Raw genomic sequence first — 13,951 nt, forward strand, 5'->3', positions numbered from 1 at the left:
CCCTACTGTAATATTTTCAAACAATCTGTGGCACAGTTTTTAAAACTTCACATATGTGCCAAAGGAACAAGTCCCCCCGTTGAGCTTGTTTTCTCTCGTTCTTGTGACACAGGAGAAGACACTTCTTTACTCAAAGGGTTGTGGGAGGATGGAACGTGCTGCCCAGCCATGTTGTCAAAGTCAATACCCCTGGCAGTTTTCAGGAAACAACTGCCTGACACTGCTGGATCAACTACTAACAACCAAACCAGAGAGATGGGCTGAAAGCTCTCCTCTCATTTGTAACTGTTGTACTGTACATTCTCCTGACGACATTTCCTAGTCCTTATCTTCCACACCAGTCATTTCTTTGTGCAGGTTTTAAAGAAACTAGGCTTTCACTTCAACACTCAAAATCACTTTAACGGCAGTGGCCAACAAACAGGATGGCAGTATTTCTAAATCGGGGATCTGCGACTCTACAAATGCTGACCATGTAACTCTCCCTCTGCACAGTGCCCTCCAGTCTGCACGGTTCACGATCAAGCTCACATTCAAACGGTCCACAGGGGCTCGGATATGCGTTGTTTGACAGACTGCAGGATATTTCACCATCAAAATCTAGCAGCAACGAGGAATAAAGTAAAACTACAGTTCACAACAAAAATGAGCACTTCCAAAACAACTCATGCTCAAACTCACTTTTCACTCCCTGGGACAAGGAAAATCCCAAGGCATCCCAACAAATCCCTAAAACCACATGCACACCCACTTACACCCACACGCCTGCCAGTTCTACAGCAGACAAGGACCTGCGGCCCAGTCTTGCCTTTGGTTATTTTAATGTCAACACAAGTCCGAAAGTTCTCCTGAATACAACATTTAAATCAAGAAAAGCTTTGTTTTCATTAACGAACTGTTTAATGAGGTCATAACAACTAGGAAAACAGCAACATCTCGTTACAATATAAAACATCCTTTACAATCTCCACCTAGGGACCCACTCCGTCATACTGACGGTACCACATTAGCATGAGACCCTGAAAACTGTTTCTGATTTCTAAGACGAGTGGAATGGTGAAATTCCTTTATTTGTTTCGATTCTTAAAGTCAATCCTGCATGGAAAGTGTCATTTAGCCTCGATGTAGGTTTTTAACTTTTTTTAATATTCCAGAAGGGTTACTTTACTCGAATTCCCTGAACTAGTCATGACATCTGGCCAGCTGTGTGCAGCAGAAATGATCTGGGCCTTGGCTACTGTAGCACACCAGATGATGTGCGATGTCAATAGCTTGCTTTCACAGAGCAAGCCGACAGGTTACAGCCCAAGAGCCAGAGAAACAGATCAGCTTTTGTAACCTGCTGGTTACCAGAGGAACCTGTCAGCCCGCGGGTTCTCTCGCTAAAACTGCCTGCACCCTCAACACCAAAAAAAAAAAAAATTACCTACTCTCTCTCAAACACAAAACCATCAACCCGGATCACACACGTGAACCAGCTTTATCCCCGGAAAAGAGAAGCTGTGAAAGCCTTCGAGGCCTCCGTTCATAACGCAAGCAAAACAAAATGAAAATATCCCCAGAGCAGCACAAGGGTCCACCAGCAGTCCCATCTCAGGTCTGCTGTGACTGCCCCTCTTAGACACACGGTTTCAGGTCCCTGCTCGAAGAAACCATGGAGCCAGACAAAAGACGGCTTCGTGGTTTCCCTCTTACGGCAAGCCAGGCGGGGAGAACTTTCTCCTGTAAGCAAAAGGTTAATGGGCGGCAGGCCTCGAGCTCATGGAGTGCTGATTGCGTCACAACCCGCAAGCATGAAATTCCAGCGTGACAACCGATCAGCAGAGCCAGACGCTGAACTCTCAGGCCCCCTTGGAAAGAGCGAGAGAAGGAAAAAAAAAAAAACAGCTCCCAAAAGAATGGTTATTTGTCAGACCTACTGTGTAGTTGAGGCTGGCCAAAATCCCATATGCTCTTCAGTGGCGGTTTCTGATCCAAGAACAGCCCCCCCCCCCCCCCTCCCTTCACAACCCCCTCTCGCCCTCCCCCCACGGCTCCGCCCCCTGTTCCTGGAGCCGGCTTCCTGTTCACCTTTAACCCCGCCTCTCCTCCCCCTCCAGGGAGCTCCGCAGACAGGCCTGCCGTCTGGGAGAGGAAAAGAGTGGCAACGTCTCTCTCTCTCTCAGACCTCCTCCCACCAGCGAGCACATGAGCGACAGGGGAATCGGGTTTCAGAGCTGGCTGCAGTTCCGCCTGTCTGCGTGTTATATAAGTCTTTCCAGCCGTGTCAGGAAGAGACCGGGCCGGCGACTCGGCCCCTAGCTCCGATCATCTTCTTTCACCAGCTCAGCCACTAAATAGAATCGCCGAATCCAGGCGGCGTCCCCCTGTTACTTGGGTCTCATTCCCCCCTTCTCTGCCCTGTCCCAGGTGATGTGGCCACTCACCAAACCTGGTCTGTTTACAGTATCTGTGTTTCCAACCAAAATAACGACAACCGACAACAAAAAAGAGCCGATAAAAATGGGTCTGGCTGTTTCCTCGTTCCCCCGCGCACGGCAGCGTGCAGGGATGGAATAATTCTGGGCCTAACGTTCAAAGTGCAAATAAAAGAATCCTGCAGACAGGCGTGTCCTCATGGGTGATAAGCTCATTTAACTGGACAAGCAAGACAGGCTGAATGGCCTCCTCGCTTGCAAGCCTTATGTTCCTCTGTAAATATCCAAACATGCTGCATACTTCAATACCAGCAACAGAAAAGAAATATTCTACGAGGCATCTTTTACATTTCTGAAACCCCAAAGACCAACTTTATTTTTTTTATAGGCTAGAGTAAATACTTTGGTACCAGAAAAAGAGCCTTTTGACATAAAGCCTAAGGTAAGTGCAAGCCAATGGGAAGGGATGCCCCCACTGCACAGAGTATCCAGCACAATCGTACACAAGTGTGCAAGAAAACCACATGGGGATTCCCCACCTGTCTCTCTCGCGCAGCCCTGCCCAGTCCCCGCCAGCTCCCACCCCCGCTGCGCAGGGAAAAGCCCCCCACACTGGCCTGCAGCTGGGAGGGAAAACCCCACCGGCACCTCCAAAAAGAGGCCTTGCACAGAAGGGGATTTAGAGAGTCACGGCCCCATCGCTTATTTAGGGGAAAAAAACTCCAGCGAGGAAAACCATGTCCCATATTTAGAAAAACACATCACAGGGGCGTGCTGCTTCGCTCGAGAGAAACGGCGCAGGAGCTACAGAGCAATCGGTGCAACATCCGCAACGCGTTCGGGATTGTACAAAAAAAAAAGAATAAAGGCACTAACCCATGCCAAGACCTACTCTTCAAGAAAATTCGCGAAACTAAACGTGCACAGGATGCCACAGTGTACACAGACAAGCCAAACAAGTTCTCTGACCACATCCTCTGGTCTGAAGAGTCAAGAAGCTGCGCACGAGCGCCAGGTGTCGCCTGCACACGATGATGGAGACCTAGAGGCCTGCAGGCAGGCAGTCACAGCTCCGAGCGTCCAACACGATGGCAGTCCTGTCATGGCAGGAAACAGAACCGCAGCAACACCTGCCACGGCCCCAAACCACACCCAGGACCACTCGCTCGCCCGGGCTTGCAGGAAGGGACTGGAGCACCGATCCGAGCTGCCAGCGGAGACATCCGAGCGGATGTGGAGGAAGCAGCGGGCTCAAGGAGGCTAGCTCCACCAGGTGCACTCCTGGGAGCTCACACCCAAGAGATGCCGAAGACAGAAAATCTTTTCCATGTTGTAACAAGAACCGGCAGAGGGCTTGCTGGTACTGATCTAACGGACCTGAAAGAAGCTTTGGCAAGAGTCAACATACAGGGATACTTCAGATTATCTTCTCGCATTTTCCCCTAAATTTAATCAAATGTGACTTTTATTACACTACATAGTCTATTCTTCAGACTTTCAGCAGGAGTGTTGAATTAAATCATACCTTCTTACCCCTTGACTAAATCAATATTACTACTCATTTTGTCCTTTCCAAAAGGCCACAGGATTCACAGGTGTCAGAGCCTGGTTAGGTAAAGTCCCATCAGCCGGGAGCACTGACTCAAGAAAACTGGCAGGGCTCCTCTATCGGACAAAGATCTGACGGCTGCTGCGCTGTACCTGCGCGCAGATTAAACACAGCTCATGTGCTCTAGCCTGCAGTCTGTGTCCTGATGGAGCTGGCGTTACTTAAGCTGCTCCTATTCGCTGAACTGTGCGAACGCACAAAGCCCACCTCACACTGGGACAGCAAAACCCAAACAAGACCGCCGACCTGCGATCAGCCCTGCATGCCAATTGGTCGGCTGGACATGAAACTATTACGGCGCGTGCTATTGGCCGGCTGGACTCTGCTGGGTGCCGGGCCAGCCTTGTGTTTGAGGTCATTCCACTCTTGCCGTCTCTCTCGCCCCCCCATGCACAGATAAACTCCAGGGCAATGCACACCACCACCTCCCAGACATCAGCGAGGGGATGAGGACTCTCGCTCCACACTGACCCACATCTCATTATAGCCTTAAGCACGCTTACAATATGACCTGAAGACACTGCTGCCATTCCTAATCAGTCTCTGCCTGCAGCCCGTGTGCCCAGACTGCGATCAGTGCGATTTAATGGAGACTGGGCCTCCCCCACAATGGCAGGTTTTCAGAACGTTCAGTGGACCTTCCAGGGATAGCTGAGCTCTACAGCACACTGCAGGCGCGAGCCGCGGTTTCCTTTCTTTCGCTTCACGAGACAGGTTGTCTCTGGGAGGCGACTCTGCCAGAGACAGGAAGAGGCGTGGTCCAGCCCTCGGCCCGTCGGGATCTGCCTCCCGCTTGTGCTCAACAAGGCGCCGAGCCTCCATAACCTGTTTGCCGCATTTTCGAATACAAACAAAGCCGCGCACGCATCTGCCTGCGTTCCAAAAACAAACCACAAGCTCCCCGAGAGTCCCTCCGAACGCCGCTCTGCTGTGGGACTCACACAATCGGCCCGTTGAGTACTTCATTAACTGCTAATCAATTCAGGGACCAACGACCGCATTAAGCAAGCAGAATAACTGCAGGACCACCCCTGCGACCCACCCGGGAGACCCACGGCTGCACAGCACCGCCCCAGTCCTCAGCGCTCCGCAGCAGAAAGTGCCCAATTCGTCCTTTTCGTTGCGCAGAACTAAAACGCTAAACGTCAACATTCAAATCGCCTGCCTTCCTGGGTTTACGCAGCACAACTTTTTCTACCCAGTTTCGATACTGAAATGAGTCTTCATTTTGAAGCCGCCTATGAAACGGAGAACTTGTTCTGATGAAAGACGCGAGACTGGAACCGTGGCGCCAGTGCTTTTATCCAACGGGTTCCAGAGACGAGGGCGGGGGGGGGGGGGGGGGGGGTGGAATAAAAACCCTCACCTGCGCCCTGTAGTCCAGCGAGAACGAATTCCCCTCCTCTTCCTCGTCCTCTGCTTCCGGGTTGCCGTTGGCCCAGGAGCTGCCCGAGTCGTGCTGGGGCTCCATGGGGTCGTCCTGGCCGAGGGCGGCCTCCAGCTGAGGCAACAGGTCGTCCCCCAGGAGGTCCGGCGCCCCCAGCCCCTCGAACGCCCCTTCGTGAGCCCCGACCTGCTGCAGCAGGTTGTCCTCCAGCGCCTGGAAGCCGTTGCTGCTGGCGGGGGGGGGCAGGGCCGGGGCGCAGCTCTGCCGGTGGTCCGAGGTCTGGCCGCCCATCGCGTTCGGGAAGCAGCCCAACCCTTCCGGGAACATGGGGGAGCCGCCGAAGCCCCCCTGAGGCTGCCGGGCGTGCCGCACGGCCTGGAAGTGGCTCCTCCCGGCCGGGTTGAGGGGGGCCTGCTGCTGGGCCGCTCCAGACAGCATGGCGAACGCGTCGCCGGGGCCCGCGAAGCCCGGCAGGGACGAGTGCAGGGCCGCCGTGCTGGCGCCGGGGGCGTGGCTCGCCGGGGCCGAAGACAGGTGCCTGCCGCAGCTCGACGCCGGCTCGCCGGGGAAGGAGTACTGCGGAGGCGGGAAGGCGGAGCCGGAGCTGACGGAGCAGGAGGACAGGGCGAGGGAGGAGGAGGAGGACGACGAGGGCGAGGACGAGGAGGACGAGGAGGGGGGCCTGGAGAAGGGCAGGGCCAGGTCCTCCGGGGGGCCGGCGAACTGGCGGCCCAACCGCCTGCCGGCGGGGAAAGGCCTCGCCGGGCCCAGGGCGTCCTGGACCGGGCCGTAGGGACTGCCGTTGCGGTCCAGCGCGGGCTGCAGGGAATGGGGCGCGGCGTGCGGCGCCTGCTGGCGGTGCAGCGCCGCGTGGGGCTGGGGGTTGCTCGGGAAGTAGGCGAAGTCGTGGTGCTCTGCAAAGCCCTTGCTGGGCGGCTGGCCGGGCTGGGAGCTCATGTACTGGGGCTGCGGCAGGTGGTGGTGGTGGTGATGGTGGTGGTGGTGGTGCTGCTGCTGATGCTGATGCTGCTGCTGGCCCAGCTGCGAGCTCTGGCTCGGCGCCGGCTGGTGGAAAACATTCCCGCTCTGCTCCTGGTTGCCCCACATCGGGCTGCTGTCGGGGAACAACCCGTTAGGCTGGGGGGGCTGGTGCACCGGGGAGCTGTGGTACTGGGGGTGCAGCGCGTTCCTCCCCCCGCCCGCCGGGCCGCCCTCGGCGAGGGAGAAGGGCTGCCCCAGGGGGAGGGGCCCCTTCAGGACGTCGAACTGGCCCAGCTGCTGCTCGAAGGGCAGGCCCGCCTGCGAGGAAGCGGAGGCCGGCGGGGGGGCCATGCCCGGGTGCTTCCCCCCCCCCAGGGGCTCGACCTGCAGGGGCTCGAACTCGGCGCCCAGGTTCAGCTCGTCCACCAGGGACACCGGCCCCGAGCCCGCGAACCCCTCGTCGGACAGCCCGTCCAGGCCCCCCACAAACAGGCTGGGGTCGTCGAAGAAGTCCATCATGGGATCCGTCATGGTGCAAACGCGTCGTTTTACGGTGAGCCTTCGCCGCAGGGCTCCGCGGCGCCGACCCCCGCTGGCTTCTCACTCTTCCAGACAGAAAGGTTCACCGGCTGCAGTGCCTCAGCTCGTCCATCTAAGCAGGCCGACAGGCATGCGACGTCAGGCCATGCTACGTCACCCAACGAGCCTGTATGTGGGAAGAAAAAAAGGAAGAAGGGGAGTTAGCGAGGCCCCGTACGGAGACCTCCATTATTTCGGAAGCCTGCGCCCCACGTGCGACATACGCCTCCTTTTCCGTGTTTCCTGCCTATCCTACATTCCTGGTTGGATGTCTTATTGAATACACTAAGCAGTCCGGTCAGTTAGCACAACGCACAGAAGGCAGGAGTCCGTGCCATTTGGACAGGAAATGCATTTGCACACCTGCCCAAATTCCAGGCGATTCCTTAAATCGGATAACCTGTCAGAGCCAACAGTTTAACTCCCAGGTGCTTCGTGCTTGTAAAAGATCACCCCTAGTGGCACGTGGAATCAATATAGAGTGCCAAAGCCGTGACATGACGTCGCCCAGTCTGCACATGTATGTGCACAGTTGCAGTTTGGTTTTGAGTTTACTGTTCACATCAGGGCCTAGTTTCCTAAGGTGTCGTGATCAAAACCTACAAGAGAACTTGTCAGTGGGGAACGAAAAATGAAGCATCACTATTTAGTAACAAGCACTTAAATGCCCTGTGCTGGTTTCTCTCACGGTGCCCAGAGACAGGGCTTTCTGGACGAGCCAGTTAATTAAGAGCAGGGTGGAGTGTCGCATCTTTCAGGTGCACAGCTGAAGGGCTCCCAAATATCAAGCCAGCAGCAGAAGCAGACTATATTTTTATTGACTCAAAACAAGTTATTAAAATACCGTGTCAAACAAAAGGAGCTGTCTACCACACCACATGGCACAAGGGCTGCACCTGCTGTGTGGGGGAACGGCCAGAGACAGCTGGCGAGAGTTCGCTCGACTTCCTCTCAGCGCACAGCGTCTAGACCGCAGCCATTGCCCCATCACTGGAGAGCCATGGAAGACTGAGGTCACTGCCAGCAGACCAGCCACGAAGCACAGCTCCTTCCTGCACTCCTGTCTTCCGCCTGACCAAGGGGGGCTGCCTGCCAGAGGCCAGTGCACACTCGCACCCCTCCTCCTCCTCTTCTTCCACCCTCTCCCTCTCCAACCCTGTTTCGACACTCCTGGATCCCTGCCTCTTCCGCAGCCTCCTGCTCGGCCTCCTCCCGACCCTGACTCCACCACCCAGGTCTGGCCGGTTAACAAAACAAGCAGCCGGCCCATTCGCTTCCCGACCAGCGTCCGAAACCACGTCAGGACCTGACCATCCGCCATCACATTAAAGAATAAGATCCTAGTATTAGCACAGCCTAGGGGTGATGTGCAATCCCCCACCCCCACGTTAAACAAAATTATAAGCCAGTCTGAACACAGATGCCCATGCTGAGAGAGCTCTAAGGGCACACTGGGCAGCGCCCCTCACCCAGAGCTGGAGGCAGAGCAGGCACGACCCCCAGCACAGCACAGCCAGGCGGTGCAGAGCAACACCGCCACGCTCAACACAGGTGCAACCGGTGCAGTGCACTTTCAGAACGCATGACTAAACAGGGTCAAGCAGCTACTGACCAAAAAATAACATCTTAACAGGACAGGGAAATCGGCAGGAACGTCCCGGCAACACCGAGTTAAGACAGAGAGGGTGTCCCCGTTCCGACATCGGGAGTGTCAGGCGTCTGTGCTGGGGTGCTGGGGAGAGGTCCCTAGCTCTCCGGCAGCCTCCCTGCTCAGGGCTCCTCATGAAAGGAGCAGTACTAAGAGGATTTCAGCGGCAGTGACTTAGCAGTTCTGTTGTGTTAGCAGCCAGCACACACAATGCCTTACTCAACAGCAGCATGCAATCCCCCTCACGTCTGTACCAGCGCATGTTCAGCGGGGAGACGTGGCACAGCACTCTGTGGCTTAGACAGCTCTACAGTAAGATGTGCCCAATTGAGAAAAAACACGCTTCTCCTCATACTCTCCGCCAGGACGGAAGATTATCTTTATGCCACTTCACGTCTATAAAACATTAACAGAAACAGCTCAATCCATTTTCCACACCCTTAAGTTTCCCCAGATTCAAACGCAAGGTTTTATGGATGCAACAGTCTTTTTCAGCAGCGGTCCTGGTCTGATCTGTCTCCTACAGTGGGGGGATGCAGCAGAGCACAGGTCTCTGCTGGGACACTGTCCCGTCTCAACCGCGGTTACAGAAGAGGCAACCGAGAGAGACCTGCTGGGGTCAGAGGAAGTGCGCCGGTGACCTGCAGGAGTCACAGAGACGGCGCGTGGTCTCGCACGCACACAGTCCAGGCCAGACACTTCGGGACTGCCAGACAGCCCTTATTTGTACTTTGTACAGGATAAAAAAAATAAAATCTCATGAGGCTACTTTGCACCTTGTGAGTTCCAGCTGCACCTACACCACAAGCAGAGACCGTCTGAGCTGAGCTCACAGCACTCAGTACTGCGGTATGGACCTTAAAGCCATTTTTGTATACAAGTAAAATATTCCAGCTTTTCAATTACTAGTATACACTGTTATGCCAAGGAGGCCATGAAAATGTATATTTTCAAGTATTGGCTTGTTTGGGCAAGTACTACCTCACAGGAGTTTTTCAGGCTTGTAAGTTAAAAGCATAATATTTTCTCCCCCCCCCCCCGATTATAGAAACAAAATGGTTTTGGGGGAGAGATGAGACGGTGTTCAGGAGTCACTCGCGAAGGGAAGCACCAACGAGCCCTCGACAGGCAGATGAAAAGAAAAGCACCTAGCCGCCAGTGCGAGCACAGCTGCCAGGGCCTTGAACTTCTGACGCTCCCCCCCTGCCAGGAAGGGCCATCTCTAACTGCGCATTTAAAAAAAAAAAGCTCCTGTTTTTTTTTTAATTTGCGTGCATTTCCAAGTCAGGCGCCAACAAAATGAACGCCGGAGGGGGGGTTGACACCGACAGGAGAAACTCGTCAGCAGAAACATCAGCTGGCACGCAAACATCACAGACAGCCCAGGGTAGCCCCTAAAGCTGGAGAACAAGTACTTTTTGAGGGACCGGAGGACAAACTTCTGCTCTCGGTGCCCCGTGGCGGTCGTGCGCTTCGTCCCACATAATCTACGTAAGCACTTTGGTTTCCCGAGCACCTTCGAAAACTCTTCACAGAAACAAAAGACCGTCGACAGTATAGATCTAGAAACACATAGACACACACGCAACACACGCACACAAGGCGCGGGGGAACATTTGCCCTCCTAGACGCCGGGGGACGGAGAGGTGCGGACGTGCACATTTCAGCAGCCGGGGGAAACAAACGCCAGCTACCTCAGCTACAGCTCGCCGCCGCACAAACAAGTAGTTAAAATGTAACAATAACACCCCCCCACCACCACCACACATCCACACCACCACGAACACCCCCTTCCCCAGTCCCCCGTGTTGAGTAACGCCGGCCCTCGCCGCGGTGCCTGCCGGAGGCTCCCCGACGGCCGCGGCCGGGACGCCGGGCGCCCTACACCTGCCTGACGCACTCGGGGTGTCGCTGGGCTCGCTAGGCCGGGGAGCTCCTCACTAGTTCACAAGGAAGAAAAGTAGTAGCGCCTTCACTTCCTATTCTATTGTCTGACTCAAACTCGGTCTAAGATTCAGCCTGCCCTTTTTTTTTTTAACCAAAAAAAAAAAACACACAACCACTAACCTTAGCATCCTGTGTGCGTGTGAGCTGAACGATGTCTTCCTCATTCAGTGGCCTCCTCTCTCACTCTCTACCCCCCCTTGACTAAATGTGGAGTCCGTCCCTTAAACCAAACCGTCTGCTAATTGAGCCGCAGCCCTTTAAAACAAGTGAAGCAACTCTTTGTGTTGTTTTATCAATCCTGTTTTTTTTCAGAAAGTGATGCGGGGTGGAAGGGGGGGGGGGGAGCACGCTACGCTGACGGGGACGGATGAAAACGTCCCTCCGGGTGGTGGTGGTGGTGGTGATGTGGGGGGGGGGGTAAGTTGAGGACAGCGGGGGCTGCACCGCTCCTCTCCGGTTTGTTGCTGCGAGCGAGGCGCACACGTGTTTTCCACACGGCTTTCACCTCTCTGTGCGTCTCCCCCCCCGTCTGGGTGACGCTGAGGCTGGCTGGCGAAGGGCGGGGGGGGAGAGAGAGAGAGAGAGGGAGGGATCGGCACTCAAGGCTACCCCCCCTCCTCCTCCTCCTTCTTCCTTGCTTGCTTCCCAGTCTCGGGCAACACCGTGTTTCGTATATGGGGAATCTCCGAGACACCCCCCCCTCTCCGCCACCTTCAATTCCTGCTCTGCCATCACCAGCGCTTCTTCCCCGCCTTGAGCCGCCGGAGCGTCTCGACAAGACGCCCAGGTGACACTTTCCATCCTGCCCCCCCCCATAACCACGACCACCACCACCACCAACAGGCATTTCTTAAAAATAAAGCTCAGAGAGAGCAGACGAAGCCGGGCATTTCGCAGTTTATCAGAGGGATTTCCTGCTCGCCTTGCCTGAGCGACACACGCACAGATCCCTCTCGCCCTCTCTCTACCTTTCCCAAATGACAGCCAGACCCACAGCTGCTCAAATCACAGCCACGGCGGGCTCACGGCTCCCCCTCGACCCCAGCACGGCGTCGCAACTTACCGGCGAGAAGCGAGCTTCCCCTGGCGAGGAGGGCGGGGGACCTCGGGCGCCTGTAATTTGGGAAGAATGATTATTTGCGAAGTTTTAGTTCCAGCGCTGCTGGCGACCTCAGCGGTTCCGCCGCCGCTAACGTGATGATACACAGCATTTGCATATCAGTTATTTGCTTTCTGATTGGACAGCTTGGGGTTTGGCAAATTTGGGCCGTCGGCGGCGGAAAATTGGGGGTGCTTCCGCCGGTGTCGGGTCCTCCGCTCACCTGTCTGCCGTGAATACCTGCCGGGGGCAGATTTGGGGCAGGGGTTCGAGGGGATCCGGGGCATCAATGTTAGGGCACGCAAGATGGCCGCGAAGAGGCTGAAGCCAATCGGCGGAGGTTTTACTTTGATTTCTCAGAACCTGTAGTCTCCCGGATACTAAAGCTGAAGCTGTCGGGAAAGAGATAGCGAAACCTATGGCAGGCGGCTGTGGGTGTGTGGCGCCCCTTGGCGGCCGGTTCATGGAGTGGAGCTGAGCTCAGCCGCCGCCGCCTCCGCCTCATTCATGTCGTCGTGCTCAAGCAAGGCAGGGGGATACACACTGCCCTGAGCGGACATGCCTCAGGTGTCGGTGATAAAACTGCGGATTACAGGCCACAAGTCACAAACTCTGCCTCTCGCGTCCGGTTCAGGGCTCTCACGCTTTCGGTGGTGGATACACGCATGCTAGCAATGCAAAGCCAGTAAACAGCTGTCTGATGCACAGTGCTTTCTTCTTTCCTGGACCCTGGCCTTTCTCTGGCCTGCGCTCAATGAAAACATGGCCAGTTGAACAGTGGTGGTGTCAAAAATGATCACAACTTATAGAAATCAATTTGCAAATGTATAAAAACTGAATTGTTTCCCATGTAGCTGAGTTGCAACAGGTTTTTTGAGAAACCAATAGGACAGGAAAGACTGAGTTGACTCATTACGCCACAAAGCCCTCACTGAACTCAGCCTCTGTTAGTTACACAGCCCTTGCAACAGCTAGACAGTGCAAGGCTCTTCTTACACATAGCTTCAGTGCACATGTGTGCCGTAATGGAGGACGATAAACAAACCAAGCAATTGTCTTGTGCAGTTTATATCGGTACAACTCCTGAGTAGAAATGTCTGAGTGGGAACACATACAAGTACAGGAATTTCTCTTCTCTGGTCAGAATGGCTGAGCATCTTGTTTCCAATTAATAGAATCCTTCGTGTATAGAGTTTCCTGTTCTCAGTTTTAAATGCACGTCCCTGTAGTTTCCACTTGAGTCTCCTGGTTCGTGTTTCACCGTTTCTAAAAAAGGGTGGAATGGGCTGACTTCATCAGTGCTTTTGAGGATTTTAAAATACTAGAATCAGAAGCTTCATAGTCTTATCTGTGCAAGACTTAAGAGGTCTATTTCTATTAGCAAGTCAGTATAGGACATCACTTTGAACCCTGGACTGTTCTTTGGACTGATTCAGATGTAGCTGTGTCTTTTCTTGTAAGGAGGGGAACAAAATGCTCCAAATGCGATCTTACCAGTACATTTCACAGTTATAACACCCCTCATTACTATGTTTTAACCATGTAACCCTACATTGTATTTACTATCTTTATTGCTTTCCCACATTGTCAAGAAGATGTTCAATAGCCCAAGACTTTTCCAGAATGCGCTCATTTGTGTTCGGCGTTTCCCATCTAATATTTCGAGCTTGATATGGTTTGCTACCTGCATGGAGCAATCTGCACTCATTTACATCAGATGTTGTCTGCCAGGTGTTTGATCAGTTTGGAATTTGGAAAAAAGCCTTTTTAGAATTTCTTGTGAAGCTTCTATGTTGTGGCCTGCAGACATGAGCAGTTTACTAACTGTGCTTTCTCTTTTCTATCAATCACATGGTTCTGACCCAATGACAGGCTTTAATGCAAATACATACATTTTCTTGCCTTTAAAAATGCAGAAAGATGATTTTGGTAATTTTGTTTTCCATGGGAGCTTTCAAAGGAAGTGTTTAGTACATATTTAGACTGATACTGATTTGAAAAGCAAAAGTCCTAATCGCAATTTTTTTTCACGCAGGTGAGTCATTCCCCGTGAAAGGTCACCTCGCAAGTGCAGCTGAGCTCGGAAACCCCGTTTTTAAATGAGAGGTGCCGTCAACAAAATCTGCTGAAGAGCATTTCAAATTCAAGCCTGGAATCAGCTCTCTGACGCAGGCATGTCACAGAACAGGCGTGTTGAAGGAAACACCTTTTTGCACGTACACAAGGGAAACCTGTTCTGTTCTGTACAGGAGGAACTCCCAGCAGTTCCACCAAACGAAGCTTC

At 53.9% G+C, this 13,951-nt stretch overlaps 1 protein-coding gene across 13 annotated transcripts in view; it reads right to left on the minus strand.

The window, feature by feature from the left end:
- chd9 (chromodomain helicase DNA binding protein 9) overlaps nt 1-11,970 on the minus strand; it is a 59,713-nt gene extending 47,743 nt beyond the window's left edge. For 4 of the 13 annotated variants that reach the window (XM_088614045.1, XM_088614044.1, XM_088614043.1 and 1 more), the window contains exons 1-2: nt 11,632-11,797; nt 5,393-7,100 (exon numbers count right to left, since the gene is read on the minus strand). In XM_088614045.1, coding sequence (XP_088470171.1) covers nt 5,393-6,925 — 1,533 coding nt within the window. In that variant the 5' untranslated portion in view covers nt 6,926-7,100; nt 11,632-11,797. Of the gene's footprint in view, nt 1-1,915; nt 2,009-5,392; nt 7,101-10,688; nt 10,883-11,631; nt 11,798-11,890 lie in introns of those variants that run through there. The other 9 variants (XM_088614047.1, XM_088614046.1, XM_088614052.1 and 6 more) reach the window with 7 other exon arrangements.
- Between the last annotated feature and the right edge of the window lie 1,981 nt (nt 11,971-13,951).

The sequence above is a fragment of the Lepisosteus platostomus genome, chromosome 20, assembly GCF_059453375.1.
Source record: "Lepisosteus platostomus isolate fLepPlt1 chromosome 20, fLepPlt1.hap1, whole genome shotgun sequence".
NCBI classification, from domain to species: Eukaryota; Metazoa; Chordata; class Actinopteri; order Semionotiformes; family Lepisosteidae; genus Lepisosteus; species Lepisosteus platostomus.